Raw genomic sequence first — 14,101 nt, 5'->3', positions numbered from 1 at the left:
AGCCACATTGCTGTGGGCCTGGAGTCACATGAAGGCCTGACCGGGTAAGGACGGCAGATTCTCTTCCCTAAAAGGACATGAGTGAACCAAGTGGGTTTTTACGACAATAATGTGCAGATTTGTATTAAATTCAAATTTCACCATCTGCAGTGGCAGGATTTGAACCCAGTTCCCAAGTGCAGTGCTCTGGGTCTCCGGTTTGGTAGTCCAGGGTCAATACCACTATGCCACCGCCTCCCCGTATTCGAGTACAAATACATGGTCAACAGCTGGGAGGTTTCCATGCCCATGTTTGATCTGCTGTGTTGAGATTTTATGAAGTTTGGAGTTAGTGTTGAGGACTCCCTAAAACCACGGTGCTGCCACCTTTTAGCTGGGTCGGTGCTGCCAGTGGGGCAAGGCACACACAGGGATGGCGTAGGGGAACCTGCAAAGTGGCTGAAGGACGTGATTGAGAGTACGACAATGGCAGACTGTTGCTTCACCAGTCTGTGGGAGGGCTCGTCTGATCTGGATGTTAGCAAGGTGACAAGTTGCAGTGGAATGCGGGAGTTAAAATGCACGGCGTACACCAATTCCTCACCGTTACACACCAAACCTGGGGAGGCGGTGGGCGCATTTCCTCCAATTGAAGGGGCATTAATAATTTCGCCCGGCACCATGTAACAACACGAGCTTCACGAGCAATACAGGAACCACACTGCAGGTTGGTCGTCCGTCTCTTTGGCACAAGGTTAAAAATCAGATTCCAGGGGCAGCACGGTGGCGCAGTGGTTAGCACTGCTGCCTCACGGCACCGAGGTCCCAGGTTCAATCCCGGCTCTGGGTCACTGTCCGTGTGGAGTTTGCGCATTCTCCCCGTGTCTGCGTGGGGTTCGCCCTCAAAAAAAACCTGGCAAGTCATGCTGCAGTTGTATAGAACCTTGGTAAGGCCGCACTTGGAATATTGCGCACAATTCTGGTCGCCGCACTACCAGAAGGATGGGGAGGCTTTGGCAAGGGTGCAGAAGAGGTTTACCAGGATGTTGCCTGCTCTGGAGGGTGTTAGCTATGCGGAGAGGCTGAATAGACTTGGACTGTTTTCATTAGAACGACGGAGGTTGAGGGGTGACCTGATAGAGGTCTACAAGATTATGAGGGGCATGGATAGAGTGGATGGGCAGGCACTCTTTCCCAGGGTGGAGGGGCCAGTCACCAGGGGGCATAAGTTTAAGGTCCGTGGGGCAAAGATTAGAGGAGATGTGCGAGGCAGGTTTTTTTTTTTTTAAAAACAGAGGATGGTGAGTGCCTGGAACGCGTTGCCAGGGGAGGTTGTGGAAGCAGATACATTAACGGCGTTCAAAAGGCATCTTAACAAAGACATGGATAGGATGGGTATAGAGGGATATGGCACTAGGAAGTGCTGAGGGTTTCGGCCAAGGGTGGTATCATGACTGCTGCAGGCTTGGAGGGCCGAAGGGCCTGTTCTTGTGCTGTATTGTTCTTTGCTCTAACCCAAAGATGTGCAGGGTAGGTGGATCGGCCACGCTAAATTGCACCTTAATTTTTTTTAAAAACTTCATTCTAGCTGGGGAGTAGATCAAACGGTCGTGACATTTCCTCCATCTATGCAATGGAGACATTTGCAAGATGGTCAATGTTTCTGGGCAAGACTTCGCTCTTCCCCTCTATCCCCCCAAACCCATGGCTCAATTTGCAAGTCCCTTTACACTACCCGAGGAGAGTCGGTTTATATATTGTAGTTATTATCATTGTACCTCCAGAATGATCAAACTCCATTTCGAGCAGCAATTGGGCATTCCCATCACCACCTTCTTCTGCTCGCACGCCATTGGCATACGCCAGTTTAGTCCCCGGCTGCCCCAGCGGCCTATGCCGGTGTTTTGGATCTTGCTCAAGGGAGCTCCCTTCAGTCACAGAGTTAAGTCGCGCATCCGCTTGCTGATGTTCTGGGGCGCAGGCCACCATTGTGTGCAACAGGTCCTCCTCTCCAGCCCCATCCGCGGGGCAAACACCGCAGCCGGAGTTCTCCGCTGTCGCATTCAATTCCTCGGGAGGAAAAGCTGCAGCAGGCTGCGGCTCCCGTGTGGAGCACGGGCTCTTGTCCCTGCGAGCAGCTTTAACGCTCCCAGGTTCTCTCGGTGCCGCTTTGGGCTCCGCCGCCAGCTTTTCCTCGCAGCTCAGTTCAGCGTTAACTTTGCTCACCACCACACAGTTACTCAGCGAGTCTGCGCTCTTCATTAGGCTGCGCAAAGCTGCGCTGCCTTCGGGTAGATCCTCCCCGCCAGCCCCATCTTCCGAATGGCAACCCGAGTCCTCCGCGGTCAGGCTAGCTTCGTCCAAAGACTTCCGACTGGACGCAACGGAAGCGGGAAGCTCGGCGTTAAACTGGCGTCGTGCGCGCTCACAATCCAATTTGGCGGAATCTCCCACATCCTTCTTCTGCTGGTGCACGTTCTTCTGGGCGATATCGGTCTCCGACGGGTGCCTCTTGTCGCTGACCTGCCTCGCCTCCCCACCCGCTTGCTCGCCGGTCTGAGAGTTTTCAACTTCCGACGACACAGGCGCATCAACAGCGGGAGTTGCCGATTTGCTCCCAGCTCCCCCTGCGCAGGGGTCGAGCTGCGACGAGACGAGTTCCTGCTTCGCCGCGCTTATGACCTCCGAGATCAAACCGGCAGCTGCCTCCTCAATCTCATCCAGGTGGCCACCTTTTTCAACAGGATCTGCGGGCAAGCCGTTGTTGGTGAGGGAAGCTTCCTTCAGAGACGGGCGTTCCTGCTCGGACTCTTGGCAGAGGCCGGCGGGGATGAGAAACGGGCTGATGCTTACGCCGCTGAGCGTGGACTTGAAGCAGGGGGGCTCGCTCAGGTTGCCAGCATTCTCACCCTCGGGCTCGGGCCGCTCCATGGTGTGATGATCAGACACTGGCTGCTTGCATTCGACAGACGCGGCCGAACCGAGCTTGGGTAAAACATCGCCGTTTCCCACTTCTGCTTCCAGGTTAACGGAGGAATTCGGAACAGGGAAAGGGGTGGGAGCTTTGGCCACGTCGCAGACTAACCGCTGCCGTGTCTCGGAGGGGTCGATGCTGATTTTATCCAACATCTGATGGAGGCAGCTTTCCTTCTCGACCTTGGGTGACGTCTGGAGGGGACTTTGCACATTGGACATGAACAGAACTTCTGGAGAGCGGGGCGATGGGTCCAGAAACACCTTTTGAGCATCCTTCCCAATGCTGGCATCAAGGCCATCCGTCAGCAGGTACGAAACGCTCCCAGGTAGGTCAGGTGGCTCGGCGCTTTCAACCCATAGAGCTGGCACCGATTCCGGCGGCTTGACACCACCTTCGTCCGGGTTTCTCTCTCTGACGTTAGTCACTTCAGCCACTGTAATAAAGTTCTGATGATCCTCCGCAGCCGCACGGTGCTCTCCTCCAGCCTTGGCCACCGGCTCGGGTGCAGCGGTGGGCTTCGCTTTGTCACGGCTGCTTTCTCGACCTCTCTTTCGGGTAATATACCACCACCAACCGATGAGGGCCAGCACCCCGGGGAGAGTGTACGGGAAGATGGTACGGAATCTCAGAGCCATCGCGGAACCTCGTCAAGCATCTGAAAAATTAACATTTGTAAACAGTCAGTAACACGGCGATTGCTCGCAACTGGATCATTGTGTCATAGTTGATCGTAAATTATACATACGCAGCACTGGACCAGAACTCAATTAAACCTATACGGGGGGGACAAAGTAGGGCTGGCATGCCAGGAGGAAAGGCCTCACTGCTTTTCACTGTCGCAGCCTACAAGAGTCAACTTTCATTTTTGGGAAAAGGGTGTGGGGGAAGAGATAGATTAAATTGTAGCCATTTGCTCGCCATCCCTGTGCCAAGCTCAAAATTAAAAAAAAAAAATTTCAAAATTTAGAGTACCCAATTATTTTGTCCAATTAAGGGGCAATTTAGCGTGGCCAATCCACCTACCCTGCACATCTTTGGGTTGTGGGGGTGAAACCCACGCAAACACGGGGAAAATGTGCAAACTCCACACGGACAGTGACCCAGGGTCGGGATTCGAACCCGGGTCCTCAGCGGCGTGAGGCAGCAATGCCAACCACTGTGCCACCCCCGCCAACCTCAAAAATAACCCTCCATTGCACTGCTAAAACCGTTAAGGAGAACAATGTGCAAAAAAAAAGACAAAACATACAGGCATACAATTTACTTAATCTTGCCCCATCATGGCTGCTCGAATATAAACACCAAGGATGGGTAACCTCAGTAGTTGCCTAATAAAGTAATTTGCCACTGAGCGACCGAACCAGAGGCTCCCCTGCCAGCTGGCTCTCTGCCCTGTTGGGTTGAGCTGACAAGAGGTGCTACGACGTTACGGAATACAGTTCCCTGCGGCCACTCCACCCCAAATGAGCATAATAAACCTCTGACAATTTTCCAGGAAAGCCCTTTGAAATTCTGCAAGAGTAAAGGGTTTTTGGATTCCTCGGGGCCGATTAATTATGGTGTTAAAAATGTGCACTTTACTCGTGTGCAAGGGGCCTGAAATGGGGGTCCCCAAGGAACCCCGACACAAACTAGTTGTAATGCTCGACAATCCACAAGGAACGCTACCCTAACTGCAGAAACGTAGCAGCTAACTTTGCACTGTTGTTCTCAGACTGTCTCCCCCGAACACATTTAGCCTAACCTCCCCCTCGCGGGCAAGCTCGACTGTGCAAATAGCCTTTTACCCAAAGATGCAGTACTGCGTGCTCCAGCTTAACAACTACAGTCACGAGTTTGCCATCCATAACAAGACGCTGGATGTAATTCACAAAAACGCAGGTCAATGCAGGGAAGAAAAAAAAAAAAAAAAATCTCTTTTGGATAGGATCCAAGCGAGGGCTGGAAAACCTGCACTTTAATTCATTTTAGCTCGCTTGGCTTTGCATCCGCCAACCGTGGGGCCCCTCCTAGACAGTGAGGTAATCCCACATTTATGCCTGCACTCAAGTTAATGAAACAAAACAGTTCTCCTTCTTACAGGAGCTAAAAGGGAATGAAAGCATACAGCGAAACACACCTGGACTGGGTTGTTAAAAGGAGGGTTGAAAGAGCAAGTTTAAAACAACGCATAGCAACCCCCCCCCCCTCCCCAAATAAGGGAAAATTCGGAGTTCCCAATATTTTCAAAGCAACAAACATCAGACAACAGAAATCACGAGGGTTAATTGTTTGAGCTTTGTTCCGTTTGTGCACTCTCACTTGCACTGAAGAATCAGGCCTGGTTTACACTCGGTGGTGAAGGACAAGTCCCAATGCATGCTCCCGATAGCAAGTTAGAAATACAGTAAAACAGGGGCAGCACGGTGACGCAGTGGGTTAGCCCTGCTGCCTCACAGCGCCGGGGTCCCAGGTTCGATCCCGGCTCTGGGTCACTGTCCGTGTGGAGTTTGCACATTCCCTCCCCGTGTCTGCGTGGGTTTCGCCCCCACAACCCAAAAGATGTGCAGGGTCGGTGGATTGAACACGCTAAATTGCCCCTTAATTGGAAAAAATGAATTGGGTACTCTAACTTTTTTTTTTAAATAAGAAAAAAGAGAAATACAGTAAAACTATCCCGATTCCAGAGAAGCACACCGCTTCCTGTACCAAACCAGAAAGCCCCAGAGTTAAGCCGCAGAGAGAGGACATTCAGCCCATCACGTCCCCACTGATCAGCAAACCCCACAAAACAAGCCGCTCATTTTAATCCCATTTTCCAGCACCTGATCTGTCGCCTCGCGGACGACCGCCCTCCAGATGCAGATCCAGGGGCCGAGTCGAGCGTTTCAGGCTCAACCACCAACTTGGGCAGCGAAATCCAGACCCCCCCCCCCCCCCCCCCCCCCCCCGCACCACCCTCTGGGTGAAAAGGTTTGCCCTCACGTCCCCTCTAACCCTTCTACCAAATCACCTCAAATCTATGCCCCCCTGGGAATTAACCCCTCAGCTAGGGGGAGAAGTATTTTTCCTGTCTACGACCCTCAATTAGGTCACCCCTTATTCTGGGTTTGAAGGCTAGCATGTTTCTATACCACAGAAAGCAGTTCAAGCCAAAACAGAGCATGTTTTCAAGAAGGAGCTAGATACAGCTCTTGGGGCATCAAGGCCATCCGTCAGCAGGTACGAAACGCTCCCAGGTAGGTCAGGTGGCTCGGCGCTTTCAACCCGTAGAGCTGGCACCGATTCCGGCGGCTTGACACCACCTTCGTCCGGGTTTCTCTCTCTGACGTTAGTCACTTCAGCCACTGTAATAAAGTTCTGATGATCCTCCGCAGCCGCACGGTGCTCTCCTCCAGCCTTGGCCACCGGCTCAGGTGCAGTGGTGGGCTTCGCTTTGTCACGGCTGCTTTCTCGACCTCTCTTTCGGGTAATATACCACCACCAACCGATGAGGGCCAGCACCCCGGGGAAAAGTGTACGGGAAGATGGTACAGAATCTCAGAGCCATCGCAGTATCAATAGATATTGGGAGTGGGGGGGGTGGGTTATGGAGTTGAATGATCGACCATGACCAGGATGAATGGAAAGGGCAGCACGGTGGTTGGCGTTGTTGCCTCACGGCGCCGAGGACCCCGGTTCGATCCCGTCCCACCGTCCGTGTGGGATTTGCACACTCTCCCAGTGTCTGCGTAGGTCTCACCCCCACAACCCTAAAAGATGTGCACTGCATGTGAACTGGCCATGCTAAACTGCACCCGGGGAGAAGAAAGAAAAAAAAAAAGAATTGGGTACTCAATTTATTTTAAAAGTAGCGAATGGCGAAGCAGACTCAAAGGGCCGAATGTCGTACTCCTGCTCCTATTTTCTGGGCTTCTAACCGTTGTTTGTCCAATCTCTTCACAGAAAAAGACGACAATTATATTTGAAATAAACGCAGGTTTAAGAAATTCTACTGGCATAGAAACGCATTATGAACTTCTGACAAAACGCAACCAAGTTGAACAATGGCAACATGGCAATAGAAGCTTCATGACAAACCTTCATCACTCCTGTCCTCGCTAACTTTATACCGGTTCTGGTCAGGTTATGCAGGGCCTACTTTTGAAATTCTCGATTTTTGAAACCCTCCCTTGCGAAAGATCTCATCCCTCCCCGTCTCTCACCTCGTTCGAGTCTGACCTCTCGTGCGCACGATTCTTACTGCTGCACCATTAAACGGTTGTGCTTCAGCTGCCTGTTCCCCAGGCTCTGGTTGTACTTCCTGCAAACTCTCCCCCCTCCTTTTTGAGGCTTCTCAAAATCTCTTTTGACCCAAGCGACTGGTCATCTCCCCCGGACAGCTGATGTGCCTCGAGTATTATATAGCGGGCCATGCGAAGGCCTTGCGACGTTTGATTATTTTTAAAAGGGTTCTACATAAATAGAAATTGTAGATGCCGTGCTCTGACAATGTTGCTTTTTCTGAATGATCAGACCAGCTTGAACGGGCACAAGATGGAGTTCCACTGGGGTGCATGGGTGGTCTGTTGTCCAACCGCATCGATGTGTCTGCGCTGCATGGATTTTCCGCCCCCCCTCTCCACCTCCGAGAACTGGCAACGTTGGTCCTCCTGCACATCAATCACAGCAAACTCCATTCTTTCGACCATACCGAGGGGGGGGGGGGGCAATTTTTACGATGCACCATAGAAAGCATCCTATCTGGCTGCGTCACAGCCTGGTACGGCAACTGCTCGGCCCAAGGCCCGTAAGAAAATACAGAGAGTCGTGAGCACAGCCCAGTCCATCACGCGAACCCACCTCCCCCCACCCAGGTTATTCTCTCTTCCAAAGGTCAGGAGAACACGCACTAACCAATTCAAAAACAGCAGTTACCAGACTGGGCCTCCTGTGAGCTGAACTCTTTATGCATCTTCTCTACTGCTGTAGCACTGCACTTGTATGCTTCACCCGATGTCTATAGGACATATTTATCGCAAGGCCTATGGTTTTTTTCATGTATGGAACGATCTGCCTGGACTGTATGCAGAACAATACTTTTCGCTGTACCTCGGTACTCGTGACAATAAATCAAAACCTACTACAAAGTGCAACTCAGTGTGGACAATAATAAAGTTTCCTTCGGGTGAGTTTAAGCCCCACCCGGGAACTGCAGCACAAGCCTGGACAGGCACCAATATGACAGCCCCTCCTGTTACTGCGGAGATGCCACTCTTTGGGCGGGGTGTCGAAACCGAGACCCCGTCCTACCCGCATAGGACGCAAAGGCTCCCGTGACATGTGGCGGACCTGGTCCAATGTCCCGCCTTCAAATACTCTGGGTGACTAGGCAATCAACACACTGAGAGCCTAACACATGATCAGTGTGTGAAAACTGACCATCTGCATTCACCCACACGGATAACCGTATCTCAAAAGTAAAGCCGACTCGCTGGATGCAGAGTGCTTTGGGAATATGAACATATGGCACGACGTAAATACAAGTTCACAGCTCCTTAGCCCGGTTCATGCCCTCGATTGTACCCAGTAAGCCGAGGTTACTATTTCATCCGGGGAGAACCATTTTATTAATGGAAACCCTCACATGCCCAGTCCCAAGACTGTCAGCAATACTCTGAACAGCAGGCTAAAAAAGGACACACATTCCTTTCCCTTAAAGGAGAGGCACACAGCATTGCTGGGCTGAAGCAAATGACAAATGTTTTAAGGGGCAGGTTGCACAGTTTTACACGTCGCTACCAAATTAAAAGCCCCCCCCCCCCCCCCCACCACACACGAGCAAATTCTTTTGCTACCATTGTTTGAGCCAAGTTTGCATTTTTAAATTTGGGCCTCGAGACTGGTTTGAGACAGTATTTAACATCAATAAATCTATGTCTGCACTCACCCAATGATTTCTGAAGGGAAAGCAGTAACGCATGGCCCAGTGTTACAAGGCTAAAAATGCTGGGAAAGTTCCATCACTACAAAGTTGGTGATAGTGAGCATATTGCAAGTGAACCTTAAGACGTGAGGATATTCCCATTGCTCGGTGAGTAAAAGGCACTTCACAAATTACAGCAGGATAATGGAAAATTGCTTTCAGTTTGACATATAAACACGCACACACACACACTTCAGCTACCCTCGAGACCAGGTAATGTAGCCAGCCACCATCTGCAGGGACAGCCCTCACAGGAAGAATGCGTTACTTCCTCTCAGCTTTCAAAGGGCCTCGCTGGCTGTTGTTATGTAAAGGAACGTTCAAATGCTGCCTCACAGCGCCGAACATGACTTGCGTGGTGTACATAGAAAATAGGGGGCTATTCGGCCCTTCGAGCCTGCTCCGCCATTCATTGTGATTATGGCTGATCATCAAGTTCAATACTCCTGATCCCACCTTCCTCCCCCATATCCCTCGATCCCTTTAGCCCCAAGAGCTATATCTAATTCCTTCTTGCAATTACAAAACGTTTTGGCCTCAACTACTTTGTGGTAGCGAATTCCACAGATTCACCGCTCTCTGGGTGAAGACATTTCTCCTCACCTCAGTCCTAAAAGGTTTACCCTTTGTCCTCAAACTATGACCCCCTAGTTCTGGACTCCCCCACCATCGGGAACGATCTTCCTGAATCTATCCTGTCTAATCCTGTTAGAATTTTGTAATTTTCTAGGAGATCCCCCCTCACTCTTCTAAACTCCAATGAATATAATCCTAACGGGACTTAGTCCCGCCACCCTGTTGGGTGGGGTTGCTGGGTTATGGGGATAGGGTGGAGGTGTGGACCTTGGGTAGGTTGCTCTTTCCAAGAGCCGGTGCAGACTCGATGGGCCGAATGGCCTCCTTCTGCACTGTAAATTCCATGAAATCCTAGGAACCAGCCTGGTAAACCTTGGCTGCACTGCTTCCACAGCAAGAACATCCTTCCTCAGATAAGGACACCAAAACGTAGGGCGGCGATGGCAGCACAGTGGCTAGCACTGCTGCCTCACGGCACGGAGGACCCGGGTTTGATCCCGGCCCACTGTCCGTGTGGAGTTTGCACATTCTCCCCGTGTCGGAGAGGGTCTCACCTCCACAACGCAAAGATGTGCAGGTTAGGTGGATTGGCCACGTCAAATTGCCCCATCATTGGGGGGGGGGGGGGGGGGGGGGGAGTAATTGGGCTCTCTATATTTATTAAGAAAAACAAAAAAAAGGACACCAAAACTGCACAATAAGGTGTGGCCTCACCAATGCCCTGTACAATATCAGTCTTGTTTTTAAGGTCAGGGAGGAACCAGACTGCAGCGTGAAGCAAGACAGCTCCACCAATTGCAACTCAGTCACTTTCTGGGAAAAAAGAAAGAGGGGGGCCAAGTCACTGAACAACAAGCTTCAGGCGGTCACAGGTGGGGGACAAGAAAATGAAGTTCAGGCAGTTCATTTATTATCTAGGATGTAACCTGATGTGTTCGGCAGGTTGGTTCAATGTGGACTGCACTCGATGCAGGGAAGTTAGAAACAGGCGTCTAACACAGGAGAAGATCCAAAACCGTTTTATTCAACTAGATGAACTGCTGTATATATTCAGCTGTGGGTCGACACTATACTGATCTGACTAGTGACCTTGTAGAAGCCTGACCAGACTTACTAACTACCATATGGCGTTTGTGCTTGCTAGCTCGTGGACTCGGACTGTCTCTGTGGCTGGGTCCCGAGAGCGCGGGAAATCTAGTGCCCTCTGGCTTTATAGTGGTAGTGTCCTGTCTGGTGATTGGATGTGCTATGCTTACTGGTCATCCTATGTGTCAATCACTGCCTGTCTGCATCTCATTATATGCATGAGTGGATATTGCGGCACGGTAGCATTGTGGATAGCACAATTGCTTCACAGCTCCAGGGTCCCAGGTTCGATTCCGGCTTGGGTCACTGTCTGTGCGGAGTCTGCACATCCTCCCAGTGTGTGCGTGGGTTTCCTCCGGGTGCTCCGGTTTCCTCCCACAGTCCAAAGATGTGCAGGTTAGGTGGATTGGCCATGATAAATTGCCCTTAGTGTCCAAAATTGCTCTTAGTGTTGGGTGGGGTTGCTGGGTTATGGGGATAGGGTGGAAGGGTTGACCTTGGGTAGGGTGCTCTTTCCAAGAGCCGGTGCAGACTCGACGGGCCGAATGGCCTCCTTCTGCACTGTAATTTCTATGAAATTATGACATAACCCATGCCACTTGCAGAAGGGCAGGTTTGAAGCAAACGTTCGGCACCATACTCATCTCAAGATTAAGAGGCTGTAATTAGTAGGAAAGGACAGCAAGGTCGGGTGTTAAGATCCCAAGTCACAACCTCAACAAATAATGGTCCAAGTAAAATACTTTTAGGCTGATTGCACCAGTGACCGGAATTCACAAACGATAGCAGGGTCTAATCCACAGGATTTGCCACCCACAGTGTCAGATCAAACAGTTAATTAACCAGGCTCATCAAAGGCAGAAGAAATGCCGCAAATATTCAGAGCACGCAACAGGCCCATCGGCAAAGCCTTTGGGGGCTCCATGGGCGCAGGTCACGGTTCAGCGGGTGGCGCTCTCACCCCAGCCAACGCTGAGAGCTCAGGTCGTCAACAAGACGTCAACACCAATCCCAGGTTGACGCCCTCAGTGCGATACCGTGGGAGCGCTGCGCTGCAAGGAGGTCCTGCCATCGTTAACTCTCGTGGGTGGATGCCAAGATAGAAAAACATCCCAAGGCTTTGGGACTGACTTACATCTAACTACTTGGGCCACCCAATATCACCGACAGATATACTGACTGGCAAAGTGGCCCACTGCTCATTTGCAGCCGATATCACACACACACACACAAAAAAGGCCATTGCTTTCTGTGGGAGCTTGCTGTGCGCAAATTGCCTGCCGCAATTCCTATATTAAAACAGTGACTAGACTGCACTTTTACTGGCTGTAGAGCATTTGAAGGGGCTACAAAATGCCCCATGAAAGTGAAAGCAACACTTTTTAAACCAGTTGTGACAAAAGGCCTAAAAAGAGAGTTTATTTTGGTCAAGATATTTGCCAGAGCAGCACGATAAATCCTTTCCACCAATGCTGACAGGGGGCCTGCCTGTTCAGTATTTCCAGCGCGGGTTTTTTTGTAAAATGTACATGCTCAACAGAAGGTTTATTTCTTTACAAATGAAGCATCGAAGTTAGCCAGGAAGCACAGCCAACACACACCGAAACCGTGAGGGAACCAAACATTGAAACAGGTGCATCGATGCTGTATTGATGTCCACTTCATAGCGACATCTCATCAGACAAGCCAGCTCAAGAAGCGACACTTGGGGAACAATTTCAGGTAGAATTGCGTTTCAATAATTCAGTTCTTACCAAATCGGTCTCCAGGTTTATCCCAATATAGTCACTAATATTATCAAGTAATTTAGCAAAGGGGAAGAGTGAAAGAAAGAGAAAAGGACAGAGAGAGAGAGAGAGAGAGAGAGAGAGAGAGAGAATTTGTTCAGCGGCACTTTGCAACCTAGCAGCTATCCAGCAGGACCATGTGCCATCAAAAGTTATTTTTTCAAGTTTTATAAATTTTATAAATAACGTAACAAACTTTCAAGAACAAACTGGTACAGTGTCGAATAGTTCCTACATTAAAACAGGAGAACGCCAGATCATCGGGCCTTTCACTAACGTCAATAATCCTCCTGTCTGCGAGACTCGGAATTAGGAATTGAAGGCTGTGCCAAATATCCTCTCAAGCTCGGTATCCTCTGAAGCTCTTTAACTACACCAAACTAACTGACAGGACCATACAGGTGTATGTCATCACCCTCGACTACTTGGCACTTTAGTCACATCAAGGAAACAGCAGGAGCAAACATGCGTCTCAAACACGGTGTGATGTGCAAACGGTGCAATATTTTGAACCAAGTCTCCTTCATTCTATACATACTGATATTTTATTGGCATATTCCCGTATACTACCCCAGATCTCCTCATCAATATTGACTGCAGGATTCCCAATATACTCATTCTAGAACAAGGTCATAAAATTTAACTGCTTAGGTTCTGCATGAATCAGGATCCCCCCCCCCCCCCCCCCCGCCCCCCCGGGCGATCGAAGCATCAAAAAGCATAGTCGTCTTATTAAGGAATAAAGTCTCCAAGTTGGAGGCATTTTAAAAATTGCTGGCAAAGCTGCTCAAAAGATGACAAGGAAGCACCACTGAACATGCCCCAGATACCGAACCCGTGGTCCACAGGACCTTGTGGGAAATCCAGGTTGCCCCGAATGGGAGAGGGGGTTCTCCTGCAAAAGAGTCGACATGAGGTCAAGTTTAAGGCAACGCTCCCGAGGTTTTAGTGGCACACAGCAATGGCGCACATTTAAAATTCCTCAGAACAAAAGAGCTCAGACCAGCAAGCTTTTACTGGCTGTGCTGCTGCAGCTAGGTCAAGGCGAAGGTAACTAACTCTCTGGCAACAGTCCTGAGGGAGTGTACGCGGAATGGCCGCTGACAGGAAAATATGAAGGAAGATGGATGAATACAGCATGTTTTATAGCGGATACAGACAACTGATCGAAAGCAATTACAACAATGACCAAAACGTATTACCAGGTGTCATCCATTGTCTGAAGAAGCAGACTCCAATATCCCCCAGCAAGGATCAAAAGTGCAATAATTAGCTCACCTAGAGAATGGAGTAGGAGGGGGGGGTTAAGAAAGCCAGCAACATATCCAGAGCCCTACACAGTTTTGTGGAGAGACAGTTTGCACATACATATGCACACTATTTGAATTTTAAAAATACTGAATAAAAGTGCTGTTAAGAGCAAGCAAGGTAAATGTATAACTAGCAGATGGTCCTGTTGTGCTTTCTTGGTCGTAGCGTCGACGTGGGTGGACCAGCACAGATTGTTGATGTGAACACCTAGGAATTTGAAGCTGTCAACCATCTCCATCTCAGCCCCATTGATGCAGACAGGGGCGTGTACGGTTCTTGTGTTGCTAGCTGAAACACCGAGTATTGACTGCCAAATCTCATACCTGGGTGCGGTCAGGCCTGAATACGGTCATGTTTGTGTGTGTATGTGAAAGCGTACTGGATAAGGACTAGCATTTTGAGGGGCTCACACGAAATGAGCGAGGTCCGACTGGGCCAGAC

At 50.1% G+C, this 14,101-nt stretch overlaps 1 protein-coding gene across 1 annotated transcript in view; it reads right to left on the bottom strand.

Annotated features, from left to right (window-relative positions):
- akap1b (A kinase (PRKA) anchor protein 1b) overlaps positions 1-14,101 on the bottom strand; it is a 70,677-nt gene that overhangs the window by 22,193 nt on the left and 34,383 nt on the right. The window contains exon 2 of the mRNA XM_072469817.1: positions 1,758-3,611. Within this exon, the coding sequence (XP_072325918.1) occupies positions 1,758-3,591 (1,834 nt within the window). The 5' untranslated portion in view covers positions 3,592-3,611. The remainder of the gene's footprint in view (positions 1-1,757; positions 3,612-14,101) is intronic.

This window comes from Scyliorhinus torazame, chromosome 12, assembly GCF_047496885.1.
Source record: "Scyliorhinus torazame isolate Kashiwa2021f chromosome 12, sScyTor2.1, whole genome shotgun sequence".
In the NCBI taxonomy this organism is placed as follows: Eukaryota; Metazoa; Chordata; class Chondrichthyes; order Carcharhiniformes; family Scyliorhinidae; genus Scyliorhinus; species Scyliorhinus torazame.
This window is presented reverse-complemented; position numbering and strand designations above follow the sequence as displayed.